This window comes from Pogoniulus pusillus, chromosome 5 (assembly GCF_015220805.1).
Source record: "Pogoniulus pusillus isolate bPogPus1 chromosome 5, bPogPus1.pri, whole genome shotgun sequence".
In the NCBI taxonomy this organism is placed as follows: domain Eukaryota; kingdom Metazoa; phylum Chordata; class Aves; order Piciformes; family Lybiidae; genus Pogoniulus; species Pogoniulus pusillus.
Genome location: NC_087268.1, coordinates 38,023,240 through 38,043,425, shown reverse-complemented (window position 1 = coordinate 38,043,425; position 20,186 = coordinate 38,023,240). Strand labels below are relative to the sequence as shown.

Sequence of the window (20,186 nt, the reverse complement as noted above, 5' to 3'; positions counted from 1 at the left end):
AAAAACAAACAAAAAAACAGCTACCCTAAGCTGGTATTTTTTTCCCCCCATCTTCAACTAATAACTATTATTCCTAATAAGTTAATACTTCTATTGACATCAGTGGGAGGTAAGAGTGTGAGGAAATATTAAGACTGTAGACAAATGTCATGTGTAATTATTCTATTTATGGAATCTTGCATTGCAATAGGTAGGTTAAGCTTTTCAATGCTAAAATAACTTCAATCTTTCTTCATCTGAAGTCAACAGACAATGGAATTTATTCTCCTTGTTTAGCAAGGATGAGAGAAAGCCACCTGCTATAAAATATCTGAGGTAGACTTGTGTCTTTTTACTCATAAATCGTAGCTCTTACACAGATGGTTGAGAAGGTACAGAATATTATAGTTCTCCTGACTTTAATTGTTTCTGTATGCTCTGGAATTCAAAGAGAATTTAGGATGTGTTTGGCAGTTGCTTTCCCTCTACAGTCATGTTGCTATGGTAAACCTATTATTCTAGACAAAGGAAGAGTATGTTTAGTAAAGTGCTGGTCCCCTTTCAGTGTAATATGACTTCAAATTACTTTTGAATTATTGAATTGGTATGGTATTGTATTACAGTAAGTAAGAGAAGATGGTCATGGATAAGGTGTAGCTTCTTTTGTTTCGGTAGCAGATACACCTGGTGAAACAGTAGTATGGCTGAAGCAAGCCTACCCTACAAATATCCTTGTTTTCCCAGGGAGACAACTTGAAATTTATTGTTACAGAATTATTTTTTAAAAATTATTATTATTTATCTGGTGATAACTGAGCCTTTGAAGGCTAACTCCTGTGTAGCTAGCTGTTAAGAATCAAAAGATATTTCATTCTCTATTATCTCCACAGACTGAGCCCATTTTGCATAATCTAACCAAAATCTCCGAAGTTTTGGAGGTCAGGTATACGTTTTGAGCCATTACAAGGATGCAATTCTTTAGCCCCACTATGTTTCTAGTGCCAATGTTGTCACTTTTGTAAAAGAAAAAGGAATGATGAACAAATAAATTGATTATCAATTTCAGCAGCTGGGTACTAAACTAACTGTATCTTTGAATGTTTACAAGTAAACAAATAGCTCAGAGGAATAATTTTCCAGAGCACCTAGTGTCTGAGGTATCTTTCTGTTTTCAAGACACTTGCAGTTCTGCTGAAGTCTGAAGTCAGATGATCTAAATCACATCCTGAAATTAGGTGGAAGACAGCCAAAATGCCATGGTCCAGTTGGCTGAATAAGGATGGGTGCTAGGTTGGACTGGATGATATTGGAGGTCTCTTGCAACCTGGTTGATTCTATGATATAAAGAAGGAATTTGAGCTTTTTGAATATATGCATTGGTGTTTTATTCACTAGCTGAGAATATAGAGAATGTAGGGCCTAAGTCCCCTTTGAGGTTGGTTTTGAAAAGACAGCCTGAGCTTTTACCCCTACATGACAAAGATATGCCTTATCTGCTTAGGGGTAGGATATTCCCCAGGGTTTTTTTTTCTAGTGAAACTGTTTCACATTAACTAACATGAATAAATATTAATCTCAGCAGGGACTGAGAGGAACCTGTTCCCACTACAGTGCAAGTGCCCAGCCACTGGGCTCTCAGGTCATTCTGACTTATTAAATTAAGAATTACAGAAAGTAATGCTTCATTACAGAACACGCAGGAGCCTCATTACAGAACCTTCTTTTGCTCATCCCTCTGGATCATTTTGCATCTCTGCTGACTCCTTTCCTCACAGCAACTTGCTTAAACTGATTTTGTTTTCCTTCAGGCATCCCCCTTATTACAGTACTACCCAGCCAGAATACCACTGTTAAAAATTGTTCTTTTGTTTATTTTATATAGTCTCCACAACAGATAGGTCTTGTTCATCAGGTACCTGTCTGCTTAAGGATGACTCTGCTTTGGGATGCTGCAATGTGACATTTTTGTAGAAGTTGCCAGGTCATCAAAGGCAGATGCATAGAAAGAGCCCCAAATAGTGACAAGCTTCCTCTTAGGGCTTTGGAGTGGAAGGTCTGTGGAAGTTTGGATGAGTCTATTTTCACTTCAAGCTCTAGGGAGTTCTGTGAACAGGTTGATGAAAGGTAAGGCTCTGACAAAGGTTCTGCTTTCAGCTTCTATTTCCTAAGATGTAGACAAGAAAAATTATAGGGCTTTTTGCTTTCTAAATGACTGACAGTATCTGAAGAGTTCTATTTCTACACACATAAATAATATCTTGGAGTTTTCCTTTTAAAGGAACTTTCAAAGGTTATCTAATCCAAACGCCCTGCAATGAGCAGGGACATTTTTAACTACATCAGGATGCTCAGAGATCCATCCAACCTTACTCTGAATGTTTTCATGAATGGGGCATCTGCCACCACTCTGGGCAGCCTGTTCCATTGTTTCACCACTTTCACAGTAAAAGATTTCTTCCCTATATCTGGTCTAAATTTACCCTCTTAAAAACCACTACACCTTGACCTGCTGCAACAGTCCCTGCTAAAAAGACTGTCCCAATCTTTCATACAGGCTCTCTTTAAAGGTACTGGAAATCTGCAATTAAGGTCTCCCCAGAGCCTTCCCTTCTCCAGGCTGAAAGACCCCAACTCTCTCAGCCTTCCTTCATAGGAATCATAGAATCATAGAATCAATCAGGTTGGAAGAGACCTCCAAGATCATCCACTCCAACCTAGCACCCAGTCCTATCCAGTCAACTAGACCATGGCACCGAGTGCCTCATCCAGGTTTTTCCTGAAGACCTCGAGGGGTGGTGACTCCACCACCTCCCTGGGCAGCCCATTCCAATGCCAATCACTCTCTCTGGCAACAACTTCCTCCTAACATCTCAGCCTAGACCTCCCCCAGCACAGCTTGAGACTGTGTCCCCTTGTTCTGTTGCTGCTTGCCTAGCAGAAGAGGCTACCCCCCACCTGGCTATAGCCTCCCTTCAGGTAGTTGTAGACAGCAATGAGGTCAGCCCTGACCCTCCTCTCCTCCAGGCTAAACACCCGCAGCTCCCTCAGCCTCTCCTCATAGGGTTTGTGTTCCAGGCCCTTCACCAGCTGCTTTGCCCTTCTCTGGACACATTCCAGCACCTCAACATCTCTCTTGAATTGAGGGGGCCAGTAGAGGTACTCCAGACCTTTGATCATTTTTCTGGCTCTAATTGCTTGGGGTTTTTTTTCAGAACCATAACATTATTAAGGTTTGAAAAGCTATCTAAGATCAGCAAGTCCAACTGCTAATCTAGCACTGACAAGGTCACCACTAATTCACGTGCCTAAGCACCACATCTAAATGATTTCTGAATACCTCCAGGGGTGGTGATTCCAAAGCTTCCCTAGGCAGTTGTTAAAACACTTAACCATTCCTTCAGGGCATAGCTCTGTTACGCAAAGCTGAGATATGAAAAACATACAATGACAATGGTTGTTTATTTTTGCCATTTCCACTCTTTCTGAGAAGAGGAGGCTCAGGGGTGACCTTATTGCTGTCTACAACTACCTGAGGGGTGGTTGTGGCCAGGAGGAGGTTGCTCTCTTCTCTCAGGTGGCCAGCACCAGAACGAGAGGACACAGCCTCAGGCTGCGCCAGGGGAGATTTAGGCTAGAGGTGAGGAGAAAGTTCTTCACTGAGAGAGTCATTGGACACTGGAATGGGCTGCCCGGGGAGGTGGTGGAGTCGCTGTCCCTGGGGCTGTTCAAGGCAGGATTGGACATGGCACTTGGTGCCATGGTCTAGCCTTGAGAATTGTGATAAAGGGTTGGACTTGATGATCTGTGAGGTCTCTTCCAACCTTGTTGATACTGTGATACTGTGAAGACCTAATAGTCATATGCTTTGTTTCTGATTGCCATGGAGGAGGGATAATTTTGGGTTGTTTTGTTTATTTAATTAAAAAATTAATTAGGTCCCTATTTTGATTAATTCTGAGTGACTTTAGCTCATCTTGGAAGGTGTAAAGTTTGGAAACTTATTTTGTTTGTTTTACTTGACTGGAATCATGACTCTAAGTATTGTTAACTCTTACAGGGAGATGTGAATGCGGCCAGTGTGCGTGCTTCCCTCCAGGAGACAGCAGAGTCCACGGCAAAAACTGTGAATGTGATGATCGGCAGTGTGAAAACATGGACGGCGTTGTTTGTGGGGGTATGCAGTCATTTAGTATAACATTGAAGTAGTAGAATCCATATAAATCTTGGCAGCTAATAACTTTCTGTTCCCTGTGATTTTATAACATAATGTGCCTCTAGACTATTAAAATAATTGATGAATTACATTAAATTACAGATTTATTTTTTTTGTAGGAAGCAAGCTTCTATAAATATTGTTAGTGAATATCTACTTTAAAGCTTTGGAAATACTGATAGTGAAGCAGATTAAATACATCTGGTAACACAATGTAAGTGCTCTACTGTAGGCCAAATTCCAGCAGTGTTCAGTAGAGAAGAATGCAGACACAAGAGAAAATGTGAAAAATTAGGTGGTTTAATTTCTGTTTGGTACAGCTGATGCTTTACTGAGGGTGTTGTATTTAATTTAAAGGTCATAATCTTCAGTAACAGCTTTGAATATTTCTTATTCACTGACAGGGATCTATTTTCTTAAAAAGAAAAAAAAAGTAGTATAATATGTTAGGTGTTAATCTAAAATGCTTGAGTTACATTATCATAGTAATTCATAGAATCAACCAGGTTGGAAGAGACCTCCAAGATCATCCACTCCAACCTAACACCCAGCCCTATCCAGTTAACTAGACCATGGCACTAAGTGCCTCATCCAGGCTTTTCTTGAACATCAAACCCTATGATAGGCTGAGGAAGCTGGAGTGGTTTAGCCTAGAGAAGAGGAGGCTCAGGGGTGTCCTCATTGCTGTCTACAACTACATGAAGGGACATTGTAGCCAGGTAGAGGGTGGCCTCTTCTCCCAGGCAAGCAGGAATAGAACAAGGGGACACAGTCTCAAGTTGTGCCAGGGAAAGTATAGGCTGGACGTTAGGAGGAAGTTGTTGGCAGAGAGAGTGGTTGGCATTGGAATGGGCTGCCCAGGGAGGTGGTGGAGTCGCTGTCCCTGGAGCTGTTCAAGCAAAGCCTGGATGAGGCACTTGGTGCCATGGTCTAGTTGACTGGATAGGGCTGGGTGCTAGGTTGGACTGGATGATCTTGGAGGTCTCTTCCAACCTGATTGATTCTATGATCTCCAGGGATGGTGACTTCACCATATATATGGAAAATTCTAGTTCAAATGTCTAAGCAGCCACCATCATCATCTGTTGCATTCAGTGTAGTTCAATAATGTGAATGGGCAAAAAAAAAAAAAAAAACATTTGGAAGTTATTTTAGTATAAAGGACATGGAAGCAAGAAGAAGCACAAAAAAGTTGGGTCGCATTTATTGCAAATTAAATGTTTGGAAATCAAATTTCATCATCTTCCATGGTTGAAAAATATATTTTCCATTTGTGCAACTCATGTTTTACTTTTCTTTTTTAAATGACAGTTCTTCAATGTTAATAATGCTAAATATACTGCACATATTAAACATTGTGGGCAAAAATGCTGTTCTTTCTCATGAGGAAGTGATGATTTAGAATCATAGAATCAGTCAGGGTTGGAAGGGACCACAAGGATCATCTAGTTTGAACTCCCCTTGCTGTAGGCAGGGACACCTTAGCCTAGATCAGGCTGGCCACAGCCTCGTCCAGCCTGGCCTTAAACTCCTCCAGGGATGAGGCCTCAACCACCTCCCTGGGCAACCCATTCCAGGCTCTCACCACTCCCATGCTGAACAACTTCCTCCTCATGTCCAGTCTGAATCTCCCCACCTCCAGTTTCGCTCCATTCCCCCTAGTCCTGTCACTTCCTAATAGCCTAAAAAGTCCCTCCCCATCGTTTTTAGGCCTCCTTCAGATACTGGAAGGCCACAATAAGGTCACCTCGGAGCCTTTTCTTCTGCAGACTGAACAGCCCCAACTCTTTCAGTCTGTCCTTGTAGGAGAGCTGCTGCAGCCCTCTGAGCATCCCCATAGCCTTTCTCTGGACATGCTCCAGCATATCCATATCCCTCTTGTACTAGGGGCTCCAGAACTGGATGCAGTACTCCAGGTGGGGTCTCAGTTTTTGTTGCTAGCTAGAGCACCTCGCACTTAAATGAATAACCACCTCAACATCTGAGCCAGCGCCCAGTTTTCTCCAGTGCAAGAGACGCTCTAAGTCACATTGCTACCTAAATAAACTCTCATATTTAGTTTAAATAACTCTGTCCACAGAGAATGGCAGAAATTCTTAGGCACATAGAATGATTTGGGTTAGAAGGGACATTAAAAATCTTGTAGTTCCAATCTGTCTACCATGGGCAGGGATGGCCACTTTCCACTAGACTGGGTTGCTCAAAGCCACATCCAATCTGGCCTTGAACGTTTCCAGGTATGGAGCATCCACAGTCTCTAGGCAACTTGTTCCAGTGTCTCACCATCCTAAGAGCAAACAATTTCTTCATCACATTGAGATTAAGCTATCTTCTTTCCATTTAAAACCGTTATCTCTCATCCTCTCTCTGCACTCCTTGACAAGGAGTCCCTCCCAGCCTTTGCTGTAGGTCCCACTTAAAGTACTGGAAGGCCACCATAAGGTTTAAATTAATTATTTATTTGTAAAATATATACACTTTAGCTTTTTTCCCCCTATTTTTGAAACAACAACTAGAAAGGAAAGCCAGCTCATGAACTTATGAAACACTGTTAGTCTCAAGTTCCACTTTTCTGCTTTCACTCAAGCTAATAGTTGAATTAGTAATAATTCTCTGAAGGTAAAAGGAATTGTATGGGAAAATGCAGTTCAAGTGCATGTGCCCCATTTTAAATTACAATGCATAGCATCTGTTGACAAGACTTCAGAAGTCCTGCTGTTCCAGGGAGCTGAGTTTATTCCGAATACTTTCCCCAGAATAACAGACTAAATGCCAAGTCAGGAATCCTGCTGTCCTGGGCTTTCCTCTAAGTAAAAGAGGAGGAGGAAGCATAGCAAAAAAAATTGAGTAAATACACCAAGATATGAGCTGATCTCTGAAATACCTCAAGGGAAAGTAGAGCATCTTTGTGCACTCACAGCTGTCTGAAGTTGGTGAGATGAGACTGGTGTCTAGAGGTTTAGTTTTCTCAATTAGATAGGCTACTGCTAATACCATCCTCTACTTTTTTGTCCCCTGTGGTAGATTTGTTGGTAATCCACTGCTACATAATTGGCAGATTATTTTTTCATGTTCTTGACATTTTATTTCTTGACCTGTCTATTATATTTATAAGTATAATTTGAGATATTTTAAACATTATTTTAGGTTTAGTTGTTATTTACTTCATGAAGCATGTTCCTATTATTTTTATTTCATGATTCCATCTGCTTTTGTTCTTTTAAGGCCAAGGACTGTTTTCACCTTCCTCTGTTCCTGTTCTCATGCCACAGAGGTGTTTCATTGTTTGCACATGCCTGGGTTTTCCATGTAATGTGCACTGAGAATCAAATCACCACAGAGGTGTTTCATTGTTTGCACACACCTGGGTTTTCCATGCAAGGTGCACTGAGAACCAAATCACCACAGAGGAGTTTCTTTCTTTGCACACACCTGGGTTTTCCATGCAAGGTGCACTGAGAATCAAATCACCACAGAGGAGTTTCTTTCTTTGCACACACCTGGGTTTTCCATGCAAGGTGCACTGAGAAGCAAATCACCACAGAGGAGTTTCTTTCTTTGCACACACCTGGGTTTTCCGTGTAATGTGCACTGAGAACCAAATTTAAAAACATAGATGACTTACTAATCTTGCACTCTTCTTCCATACATGACTTTTCCTCCTCTAGATTGCTGGAGCTCTGAAGTGACTCCTTCCCTCATTCTTTGTCTCTCTTCCTCTTTTCCCTTCCTGCTTCCCCGCCCCCCCCCCCCCCCCCCCCTTTTTTTTTTTCTTTTTTTGAGGGATTGTTGTGGAGTTTTTTGTTTGATGGTTTGGGGTTCTTTTGGTTGCTTTTGTTTTGTTTTGTTTGTTTGTTGTTTTGGATTTTTTCTTTTGGTTTGGGTTTTGTTTTTTTTTGGTTGTTATTTCTTTTGGGTTTTGGGTTTTTTTTGGCGCTGTCAGATTCTGAAATCCTCTGTTCTTTGATCACCACTGTTCTGTGTTTCTGACTCACCTGATTTGAGAAGCACTGCCCACCTCAATGACTTCAGGTAGCACCCATTTGAGTGTGAATACCTGGTACAAGAACGTTCCCATCAATTGCAGCTTTGTGTTCACTCACTGAAATCTACTCACCTTTCCTTACCTTCATGCTCATAATATGAGACACTTTTTCCTGATGCATTTTCTCTGACTTTGTCTTTTGCTGACTTCCAACATTTCAACATATCTGTGATTTTCATTGCAATATCTCTTGCTACAGTTTCTGACCAAATGTAGGAATTTCTGTCATTGTGATCACCTTCAGAGTCTCAATGGTCTCTGATGTTACTGATAACCTCCACCTCACTCTTCTGTAATCATCAGATGATTTGCTTGGTTATCACTTCCTATCCTGATAACATTTTTTAACATTTCCTTCATTATGCTATATTTCATATATCTCATTTTTAGGAGATTCTACCCATTTAAAACCTTATTTTCTTTCCTCTTTTGCAACTCATCTATTTACAGAACTTCTCATTAATTTTGCCCTAATGGCACATATATCTCTCACCTCTTTCCTTTTGGATTTGTCCATGATTTCATTTCAGTATAAATGTCTTGACAACTTTTGCTGAACTGCTTATTCCTTTCTCTTTCTTTCTCCTCTTTTTATTAGCATTTTTTCTACCACTGTTGTTACCTAGGTAGTCAGCATGTAAGCCTTTGCTAGTAACTGGCTTCTGAGCATTTTAGGATGGCCTGTGTGAATGTGTAGGGTCTGACAGTGAGCACCACGTGCCTGTAAGGACAAGGAAGACCAGTATTTTCAGATTAAATGTGTGTTGAAATGAGGAATGTGGATGACAGCCTAAATGATTTGACTAAGAATTGTGAACCAGCCTCCTCCTCTTAGCAGAGATTGATTAATAGCTTGCTTTCCAGACCAGCTGTGCAGGTGACAGCAGAAAGGCATGAGGCAAAAGACATGATAAATCAGGGTACCACTGAGTGAGACCCTATTACCACATCTCTGCATGATTGTAGTGAGTCATTCACTTAAAAATTCATCTGTCCATCATTGCCATGCCAAGAATAGAGACATTACGTCTCCGCAGACAGAGGTTGAAGGAGGACTTGGCATAGATTCCACAGCACTTTGCTATTAGAAATGGATTCACAGAATCATAGAATGGTTTGGGTTGGAAAGAACCTTTAAAGATTATCCAATTCCAACCTTCTGGAAATGAGCAAGGACTTCAGGTTACTCAAAACCCCATCCAACCTAGCCTTGAGCACTTGTACTGGCAGGGCATCCACAGTTTCTTTGAGCAACCTGTTCTGGTATCTTACCACCCTGATAATAAAAACAAAATTCTTTGTGTCCAAGACAAACCCACCCCTTTTCACTTTAGAACCATTTCCTCTTGTTCTGTCAATACATGCCTTGGTAAAAAGTCTCTTTCCGTCTTTCTTAGAGGCCCTTTTTATAATGCTGAAAGGCTGAAATCTGGTCTCTAAAGAGCATTTTCTTCTCCAGGTTCAACAGTCTCAACTCTCTCAGCCTTTCTTTACAGTAGAGCTGTTTCAACCCTCTGATCAATGTTGTGCCCCTCCTTTGGGCCTGCATTGTAACACATCCATGTCTTTCTTGTACCAGGAAACCCAGAACTGGATATTACGTTCTTGCATGAGAGCTGAGTAGAGGGAGAGATTTTCTTCCTTCAACCCGCTTGCCAAGTCCTTCCTTTGTGTTCCTCTTTCTTCATCTGTGCCTCTTCACAGAGACTTAATATAACTGGAGAAGGTGTCTCATGTAGCCTTTTTGACATAAATATGTTCTAGCTAAAGGTCCATTACCAACAGTTCATTTTTTTTCAATTATCTAAGATCCTCCCTGGTGTATTGCAGTGTTGATCTTCAACAATAGTCAATATCATGTTTTCTCTGGCTTTGCTTGCTTCTTTGAAGTCTTTCTTGGGCAAGTTAAGCATTTTTGATGCACACATATGACTGGAGATTTGCCAGCACAAGTTCTTTCTTGGCATGGATATGTCACTGATGCACACCAGGCTTGATATTTATATATCCTGTATGCTGCTAAGAGATACTTCTCTGTCCTTGGACGTTGTGACTGTGCTACAAATGTGTCCTGAACTCTCAAATGTTATTTGTTTCCCTACTGTGTCCAGTTATGTTTTTCAGTGATGCTCCTCCTCATCAGATTGGCTGTTGTCCATTATGTTCTATTCTCTTCTAGCACTGAGGGCAGGCATGCAACAAGAATTAAAGATCAGTTTGAAATTGATTTGATAATGCTCTTAAATCCATTCATTTTGATTTGCTCTATGGACCCACTATTGACCTAGATGTGAGTTCTTGTTGCAGCAAAGTAGCAACTGTTGGAGTAATAAAACAGAAGCTGTTTGGGGTTCTCTGCATGCTACTAGTTGGTGAAGGATTGTGCTGCCTGAAAAATCTGTAATAAAAACAAATCCAACAAAGATTAGGAAAGAATTGGCTGAAGCTTCATGCGAGTTTGTCACTAGGGCCACTAGCAAACACTGAAACTTGCAACAGGCAGCACATAGCAAGGCCTCTATATATTTCTACAGATGCTCTTCTCTTGTTTTATGTCTATGCTTCATACAGTGGGCCACCAATTCGATAATGAGCTTTTATGAGATGTTTTAACATTTAGTTTGCACTGCCCTCAATGCTAAGAAAGAACTAAGTCTCTGGTCATACCAGAAAGCAAATTCTTGGACTGGTGATAGCAGACTGCTTTGGGAAGCCTGTATTTTTTTGTTTGTTTGTTTGTTTTAATTTGTTTGTTTGTTTGCTTGTTTGTTTTAATCTGAGCAAATTCACTTTGAATTGATAACTGTTTGTTTTGGCCAAAGCACATCAAAGTGTAATCCTAATGCTGTAGAGAATTCAGTTGTATAATGTTAAATCGCATCAAAGAGTAAATGCAGCTATCACTTATGACTATTTATACCAATGTCTTTTGGCAAAAGATGTTAGTTCTCATTAGTTTGTGATCCTGGTTGTAGTATAAAGTGTCATAAAAGCTGGAGGAGATCTTTTGTCCTTGGAGGAAATGCTGAGATAATTAATATTACCCTCCTTACTCTGGTCTGCCTTCACAGCTGGATTGAAGTAGTTTGGTTAGGCTCACTTGTGTGATCCTGATGGACAAAAGATGTTGTCCATTAAGTTGTCAGTAAGTCTTTTTATTTCAATTGACTGACAACAACAACTCAGGTTTTAAACAGTTCTTTTATATTATTTGACATCCAAATATTAGGATGATCTTTCGGCTCAGAGTTTTTCATCTCTGTTCAGTTTTAGGTAAGTCTGGTGTCTATTTGTGCTTGCTCATTTTTAACATTCTTAGGACAATACCATTTTTGTTTGGCTTATAAAAAAAAAGAATTACATAAGATATACACTGTCTCTCTGTTCTCATCCTTTGTTGATGCTCACACTGTCTTCTGCTGACAAGAGAGCATGGAAGTGACCATACCATTGTTTTGTGAAAGTGCAGACTTTATGATTTTGGCAAAACAACACATTCAGTTTTACTGATGTCTCTTGTTAGTTATCAATCACAGCTCAGTTTTTTAACCTCATTTCAGTGCTTTCCTGGGCATTTCCATTCATTTAATTCACGGCCAAGATTTCATCACAGAATCATAGAATCAACCAGCTTGGGAGAGAACTATTGCTGTCTACAACTACCTGAAGGGACATTGTAGCCAGGTGGGGGTTGGCCTCTTCTCCTGGGCAACCAGCAATAGAACAAGGGGACACAGTCTCAAGTTGTGCTGGGGGAGGTCTAGGCTGGATGTTAGGAGGAAGTTGTTCACAGAGAGAGTGATTGGCATTGGAATGGGCTGCCCAGGGAGGTGGTGGAGTCACCATCCCTGGAGGTGTTCAAGCAAAGCCTGGATGAGGCACTTGGTGCCATGGTCTAGTTGACTGGCTAGGACTGGGTGCTAGGTTGGACTGGATGCTCTTGGAGGTCTCTTCCAGCTTGGTTGATTCTATGATCATCTGGTTCCAAACCCCCTGCCATGGGCAAGGGCACCCTACCCTAGATCGGGTTGGCCAGAGCTCCATCCAGCCTGGCCTTAAACACCTCCAGGGATGAGGCCTCAACTTCATTAAGCAAAACTATGAATATTGTGCTGCAGTTGATGTCAGTTTCCTCATTTCATATACTAATGTACAGAAACAGATGTATATAGGACATATTTGGAACTCTCCAATATACCTAAAATATTACTTAGCCTGGCAAGTCTCTCATCTGAAGACAGCTTTTGACACTAACTAGTCTGAAAATTCAGAAATGTGAATTCAACTTCTGGCTTTACCACAGTTTTCCAGACTACCTGAGAAAAAATTCTCAAAGTCTCCAGTTGCCTAAATTTAGGCACCTTGTATGATTTCTGATTCTCATGGCTACCCTTGCCTGACCCTAGCTTGGTTCCACAAAGACTCAGGAATGCCTGCATGGCATCTGCTGTCACAGTATCACAGTATCATCAGGGTTGGAAGAGACCTCACAGATCATCAAGTCATGAGGATGTCCTTGATACAGGGTATGTCAAATGGCACTGGGAATCTGAATTGAACCTCTAATTTTTCTATGCTTCCTGGTACAGTAAAGTAAGAGTTTATTTCCCACCCAACACTTTTATGTCCCAGCCACCCAGCCATTTGTGCAGGGGTTTTAATGGTTGAGATTTTACAAAGATGCACAGAGAATGTTGCTTGTTTAGCTTTTTAATAGTATAAAATATGATTTGGGCTTGTAAAAAGCAATTTAATTTTATCTTTCTTTTGAAATGAGCAGATAATGAATTGCTAACGAATAAACATTTAGGTTGAATGATAAACAATGATTTGCAAATACAGAGGGGACTTGGATGTGGAACATCATATATTGGGCTATAAATAGCCATTACAGCATAGAATCATAGAATCCTAGAATCAACCAGGTTGGAAGAGACCTCCAAGATCATCCAGCCCAACCTAGCACCCAGCCCTAGCCAGTCAACTAGACCATGGCACTAAGTGCCTCAGCCAGGCTTTTCTTGAACACCTCCAGGGACGGTAACTCCACCACCTCCCTGGGCAGCCCATTCCAATGCCAATCACTCTGTCTGGGAAGAACTTTCTCCTAACATCCAGCCTATACCTACCCTGGCAGAACTTGAGACTGTGTCCCCTTGTTCTGTTGCTGGTTGCCTGGGAGAAGAGGTCAACCCCCACCTGGCTACAATGTCCTTTCAGGAAGTTGTAGACAGCAATGAGGTCCCCCCTGAGCCTCCTCTTCTCCAGGCTAAATAACCCCCAGCTCCCTCAGCCTCTCCTCGTAGGGTTTGTGTTCCAGGCCCCTCACCAGCTTTGTTGCCCTTCTCTGGACACGTTCCAGCACCTCAACATCTCTCTTGAATTGAGGAGCCCAGAACTGGATGCAGCACTCAAGGTGTGGCCTGACCAGTGCTGAGTACAGGGGCAGAATAACCTCCCTTGTCCTGCAGGCCACACAGTCAGACTAAATTTAAGTGATTTAAGAAAGGTTTTTAGAGAGACTTGCAGCACAAACTGCTGCTTAAAGGTTAAGCATAAACTTTCACAAACTTGAGTAAAGAGAGTTAGGTTACTCAATGGTTAAGAGTCTCAATATTTGCAATCCAAACACATAAACAGGAAAAATACAGTCCCAGCCACGTGGTGGACTTTCATGTGGTGGAGGTAATGGTGTGACTGGGTTTTGCTGCTGGTTCAGTTCAGATGGAGCACGTCACCTGAGGAGGCCCACGGACACGAGACACGGCTTCCGTGGCTCTCAGGAAGTCATCAGGTGCTCAGCAGCCACCTGGGCAAAGCAGGGTCCAGGTGTGAGGGCTGGAGCAGTCTGATCGAGCGCTGTGTACAGCAAGGAGTCGGCCCTCGGGCCGGAGCAATGGGTTGGCATGACTGGCTGGAGCGGTGGGGCCAGCAGCTCCCGGTGTCACCACTTGCTGTTGCTGTGTAGTTACCTATACTCTGGCTCATCTGAGCTCAGGGGGGCAGCTGTATCCCAGCCTAAGGGCTTTACAGTCCCTCGGCTCGGTGAGGCAGGGCCAGGGCTGCCGGTGGCAGGCAAGTCCCCAGTTACGCGCGATGCAAAGTGCCGCGGCACACAGAGGCGTGTAAGGCAAACGGGTAGCGACCAAAACAAGTGCAGCAGGAGCAAAGGAACAAGTTTGCTAGGTTTTAAGCATTTTGACGAGTGTCTTTGACCAACAGCAACAAATAAAACCACCCTAGCACCAATCCTGAATGATTTCTCAAAAAAAAAGGAAGGTGCACAGGCCTGGGATCCTCACCTGTGTTCATCACAAAACAAAACAAGCTGGAAAGCAAGGCCCAATATGGGGCCTGTGAGAGACTGAGAGGCTCCTAAGCTCCTGTCTGCTTTCCTGCTTCTTCCACCCAGGACAGAAGGTGGGCATTTGGGCAGGTGTTTAGGGCATGTGATAGATATGTATTCCAGGTATCATTTGGACCTTCCACCACATGCTTGAAGGTTTTACTGAGCTTGCTGCCTCTTGTATTGCTCCAACTGGAACCACAGTCCACCTTTATTAGGCTTGGATGATACTATGTGGCCTATTTATAGTAAAAATACCACAGTACCACAGTATCACAGTATCATCAGGGTTGGAAGAGACCTCACAGATCATCAAGTCCAACCCTTTACCACAGAGCTCAAGGCTAGACCATGGCACCAAGTGCCACGTCCAATCCTGCCTTGAACAGCTCCAGGGACGGCGACTCCACCACCTCCCCGGGCAGCCCATTCCAGTGTCCAATGACTCTCTCAGGGAAGAACTTTCTCCTCACCTCCAGCCTAAATCTCCCCTGGCACAGCTTGAGGCTGTGTCCTCTCGTTCTGGTGCTGGCCACATGAGAGAAGAGAGCAACCTCCTCCTGGCCACAACCACCCCTCAGGTAGTTGTAGACAGCAATAAGGTCACCCCTGAGCCTCCTCTTCTCCAGGCTAAACAACCCCAGCTCCCTCAGCCTCTCCTCATAGGGCTGTGCTCAAGGCCTCTCCCCAGCCTCATCGCCCTTCTCTGGACACGCTTAAGCATCTCAATGTCCCTCCTAAACTGGGGGGCCCAGAACTGAACACAATACTCAAGGTGTGGTCTAACCAGTGCAGAGTACAGGGGCAGAATGACCTCCCTGCTCCTGCTGGCCACACCATTCCTGATGCAGGCCAGGATGCCACTGGCTCTCTTGGCCACCTGGGCACACTGCTGGCTCATGTTCAGGCGGGTAGCAATCAGCACCCCCAGATCCCTCTCTGTCTGGCTGCTCTCCAGCCACTCCGACCCCAGCCTGTATCTCTGCATGGGGTTGTTGTGGCCAAAGTGCAGCACCCAGCACTTGGAGCTATTGAATGCCATCCCCTTGGACTCTACAATAGCCTATCAGTATTTTTCTTTGTACCTTGTTGCAAAATGCCTGTTTTAGCTCAGGTGTTGCAACACCCTGTTTAGCTTGCCGTGGGAAATGTGGTCAAGGCCCACACAGATCAGTGTGATCAAAGGCGATGCCACATGGACTCCAGACCATTCAATGTGAATTATGCCAGAGATGTTTATTGATCATTCGGCTCTCAATAAATACCCTCAGGGACACAAGGCACATGCCTACTCATTAGCATAATTAGTCAAGGACAACCCACTCCATCAGCATAAAACATGCCTTGTTTTCCTCATTAACGAGGTGTCCATTATCTGTCTCTTCTGAGATTAGGTAACCAGCAGCTGGTGGGAACCGAGGTCAGCATCCGCCTGTTATTATCCTTCTTCACTTTGCACTCCCACAATACTTGTATTGTTTGTCTATCTGCAGTTGTGTGCTAGTTTGAAGCTAGCTAGACTGTTTTGGTGAGAAGGACTAGATCACAGGCTGTGAAAGGAAAACAATGGTGATGTCTACTTCCCTCACAGTCTCGCTGAGGAGTTTGGGAACAAGAAATAAAAACATTAGATAACACTCTCACCATTTTTCTCTCACTTTCACTTGGGCTGCTGACTGAGCTGCATCTTACTCCCCAACCTCACCTTCCATTTGGCCTAACCCACTTTGCTTCTTAACCTCTTGGCTGAACCTTCATTCTTCCTTGGGATTGGGGTAAGGTTGAAAGGGGTAGGGGGAAGGTGCAGGGGTGGTTGAGAGCCCCTCCTGGGGACTCAGGTTTCTGGGAGGGGAGTTTTGTTTCTCTATTACCTTTTACCTTGTCTATTTCTGTCTATAACTGTATATACTGTAAATATCTGCTTGTATATTGTGCCAGCTGTAAATATAGGCTTCATTTATATTCCCAGAGCCAGCTGAGTCTAGTCTGAGTGATTTCTAAAGTGTGGGGGGCGGGGAACATCCAAATCATCACAAGTTGTCAGAACTGTTCACCTTATTTCCTTCTCCAGGTATTCAATAAACATAGCAACAGAAATTAAAGTAATAGAACTAATTGAGAAATTCAATGATCTAGTAATATTTTTACCAAATCTTATGGCATATTTGAACAAGTTAATGAAGCCTGCTCCCTCAGAGCATTTCTTCCAGATAGATGTTGTTTAATATTCTCTTATGTTAATAATATAATGGAAAGTCCTTTATCATAGTCCTGTAATAATAAAGGAAAAAAAAGGTCTGTTTCTATTTAAATACAGAGAGAACTATTAATTTCATTTACTGCATTGTCCTACATCAGGGATCCTGCATTATGATGAGATTTTTCGTATTCCTAGTATACTTTTACAACTTACTGCTTTATCTGGTTAGATTTTGGGGCTGGGGGATGCTTGTTTCTTTGATTGGTTTTGTTTTTCTATTATATCTGTTTCGTTCTCAACAAAACTTCTCATTTACGTTAGTTGCTATCTGTTTAGTCTGTATTTCTTTGTCTGTGCAGCCTTCTTGATCCTAACTCGTGGCATCTCTGTGCCATCATAGAATCACAGAATCAACCACGCTGGAGGAGACCTCCAAGATCATCCAGTCCAAACTAGCACCCAGCCCTAGCCAGTCATCTAGACCATGGCACTAAATGCCTTATCCAGTCTTTGCTTGAACACCTCCAGGGATGGTGCCTCCACCACCTCCCTGGCAGCACATTCCAATGCCAATCACTCTCTCTGGCAAGACCTTCCTCCTAACATCCAAACTATACTTCCCCCAGCACAACTTGAGACTGTGTCCCCTTGTTCTGCTGCTAGTTGCCCAGGAGAAGAGACCAACCCCCACCTGGCTACAACCTCCCTTCAGATAGTTGTAGACAGCAATAAGGTCCCCCCTGAGCCTCCTCTTCTCCAGGCTAAACAACTCCAGCTCCCTCAGCCTCTCCTCATAGGATTCAGGTGGATTTATCTCTTAGTGTGGAAAACTGGGTTGTTTTTGGTTTGTTTTTTTGTTTTTTTTTTTGCCTATGGAATAGATTTGTCAGTTCAGGAAATCCAGATTCGTATTTTCCTAACAGAAGATTTTTTTCTTCATTTCTGGCCACTATTGATTTTATTCTATTCTAATTGTATTAGTTTGTGATTTTTGTTCTCCTCAGGTGCCATGTTTTGTTTTGGACAAGCTGCTGTTTGTCCTTCATGGACATTATCTGATCATAACCCGTATGTCTATAAATAAGAACCAGCATCCTTTGCAGTGATTACTTCACCTTTCTTACCAGGCTGACATTCACATGTAATGATGCCTTTCATATTAGAATATTATCATGGAGATGTTTTGAGAACTCCAACAACAATTGTGTAAGTCATCTTAAATGATCACATTGTTTTATTTCCATGCATGATCAGAAACAGTTCAAGCTGGTGTCCAGGCTAATCTGGGTTACAATGGACATCCAGTAACCTTTCACAGCTTTCCTTGTTGCTGGATTCAGATTTCACGGTTAAATTCTGTGGATTTATTGATAATTCTTAACAAAGTGTCATCCTCTTTAATGTAATCTTTTTCTTTCCTTTGCCTCTCCCCCATCACAGTCTTTCCTCTTGATTGGAGATTAATGTTTAAAACATTCTGTTATGTATTTAAATGCTCATTAGCACAGTATTTTATGAATTAAGATTCATAGCCTCGGAGCCATTGCACTATGCCATTTGATTGTGACTTTAAATTGTAGGATCATAGAAAGGTCTGGACCTCCAAAGCACATCCAGTCCACTCCCTCTGCAGTGAGCAAGGACATACACAAGATCAGGTTGCCCAGAGCTCTGCTGAGCATGACCTTGAGTATCTCCAGGGATGGGGCCTTAACTACCTCCCTGAGCAACCTTTTCCAGTGTTCCACTACCCTCATGGTAAAGCACTTCCTCTTAACATCCAATCTAGATCTGCTCTTCTCTAGTTCGAAGCCATTGCCCCTCACTCTGTCACTACATGCCTTTGTATACAGTCGCTTTCCAGCCTTCTTGTAGGACTCCTTCGGTTACCAACACTTTCTGGTAGCTCTCCTGAATCTCGGTGGTTAAATCAGTATTTAATCATGTTAGCCAATTCAGTTGGGCTGGACTTCTTCAAATAGAGATTTACCTTTTACCCTCTTTGCTCAATGATTGCTGTACTCTTGAAGTTTATTCTCATCTATGAAGGGAATTACATTCAAATTTAAAAAGGACCTATAAATAAGAGCAGTCCCTTTTTGTTGCTGCTTTTACTCCTAGTTTTGAGAGTCTGGTGCTCATTGGAATGAAACTGGAACACTTTAAATGTAGTTTGCATACTATATTCAGCTGAAAGCCTTTGCTCTTCATGTTTTGGCCCTTCCTTTTGGTCAGCTTATTTGGGCATCTTTGGATAAATGCAAAGAGCTTCTCCAAGAAAGATGATCAGAGGGTCGGAGCACCTCTGCTATGAGGACAGGCTACAAGAGTTGGGGCTCTTCAGCCTGGAGAAGAGAAGGCTTTGAGGAGACCTTAGAGTGGCCTTCCAGTATCTGAGGGGGGCCTATGAGAAGGCTGGGGAGTGACTGTTTACAAGGCCTTGTAATGAAAGGACAAGAAAGAATGGGTTTAAACTGGTAGAGGGGAGATTTAAACTAAATGTTAGGAAGGTATTTACAGTGAGGATGGTGAAACACTGGAAAAGGTTGCCCAGGGAGGTTGTGGGTGCTCCCTCCCTGGAGGTATCACAGTATCACCAAGGTTGGAAGAGACCTCACAGATCATCAAGTCCAACCCTTTACCACAGAGCTCAAGGCTAGACCATGGCACCAAGTGCCACGTCCAATCCTGCCTTGAACAGCTCCAGGGACGGCGACTCCACCACCTCCCCGGGCAGCCCATTCCAGTGTCCAATGACTCTCTCAGTGAAGAACTTTCTCCTCACCTCCAGCCTAAATTTCCCCTGGCACAGCTTGAGGCTGTGTCCTCTCGTTCTGGTGCTGGCCACCTGAATGAGAGGACCAAGTTAGATGAGGCCTTGAGCAACCTGTTCTAGTGGGAGGTGTCACTGCCTATGGTGGGGGGGTTAGAACTGAATGATCTTTGAGGTCCTTTCCAACCTAGATCATTCTATGATTCCATATACACCCTAAACCATGTAAAGCAGTTTTTCACAGGCTGGAGTTAACAAGCACTGAGCTAAACACTTCCACACTCACTACCCCAATGGATGAGGTATCCCAAGAGCTACAGCTTCCCAAGCTGGTGTCAGCTAGAAGTAAGCTATTGCTACTACTAAACCTTGTCTCTAAGCACCACATCATGTAGTCTGGGTGCTTAGGGACAGGTTTTAGTGGTTTAGCAGTAGTCAAAGAATTGTGAGCTCTAGGAGAGTGGTTAAACTTGATCTCAAAGGTGTCTTCCCACCTCGACATTTCTATGAGTCTATAGGTGTTATTTGGGTAAAATGGATTGCCTGAGGTAAAATAATCTTTTATATTTTAGGGATTTATATGGCATAAAAGAAGAGTAGACATCTCAGAAAAATGCATGTCAGAATTTT

At 42.7% G+C, this 20,186-nt stretch overlaps 1 protein-coding gene across 4 annotated transcripts in view; it reads left to right on the top strand.

Annotated features, from left to right (window-relative positions):
• ITGBL1 (integrin subunit beta like 1) overlaps nucleotides 1–20,186 on the top strand; it is a 204,892-nt gene that overhangs the window by 176,411 nt on the left and 8,295 nt on the right. For all 4 annotated transcript variants that reach the window (XM_064143804.1, XM_064143803.1, XM_064143802.1 and 1 more), the window contains exon 7: nucleotides 4,037–4,153. In XM_064143804.1, coding sequence (XP_063999874.1) covers nucleotides 4,037–4,153 — 117 coding nt within the window. The remainder of the gene's footprint in view (nucleotides 1–4,036; nucleotides 4,154–20,186) is intronic.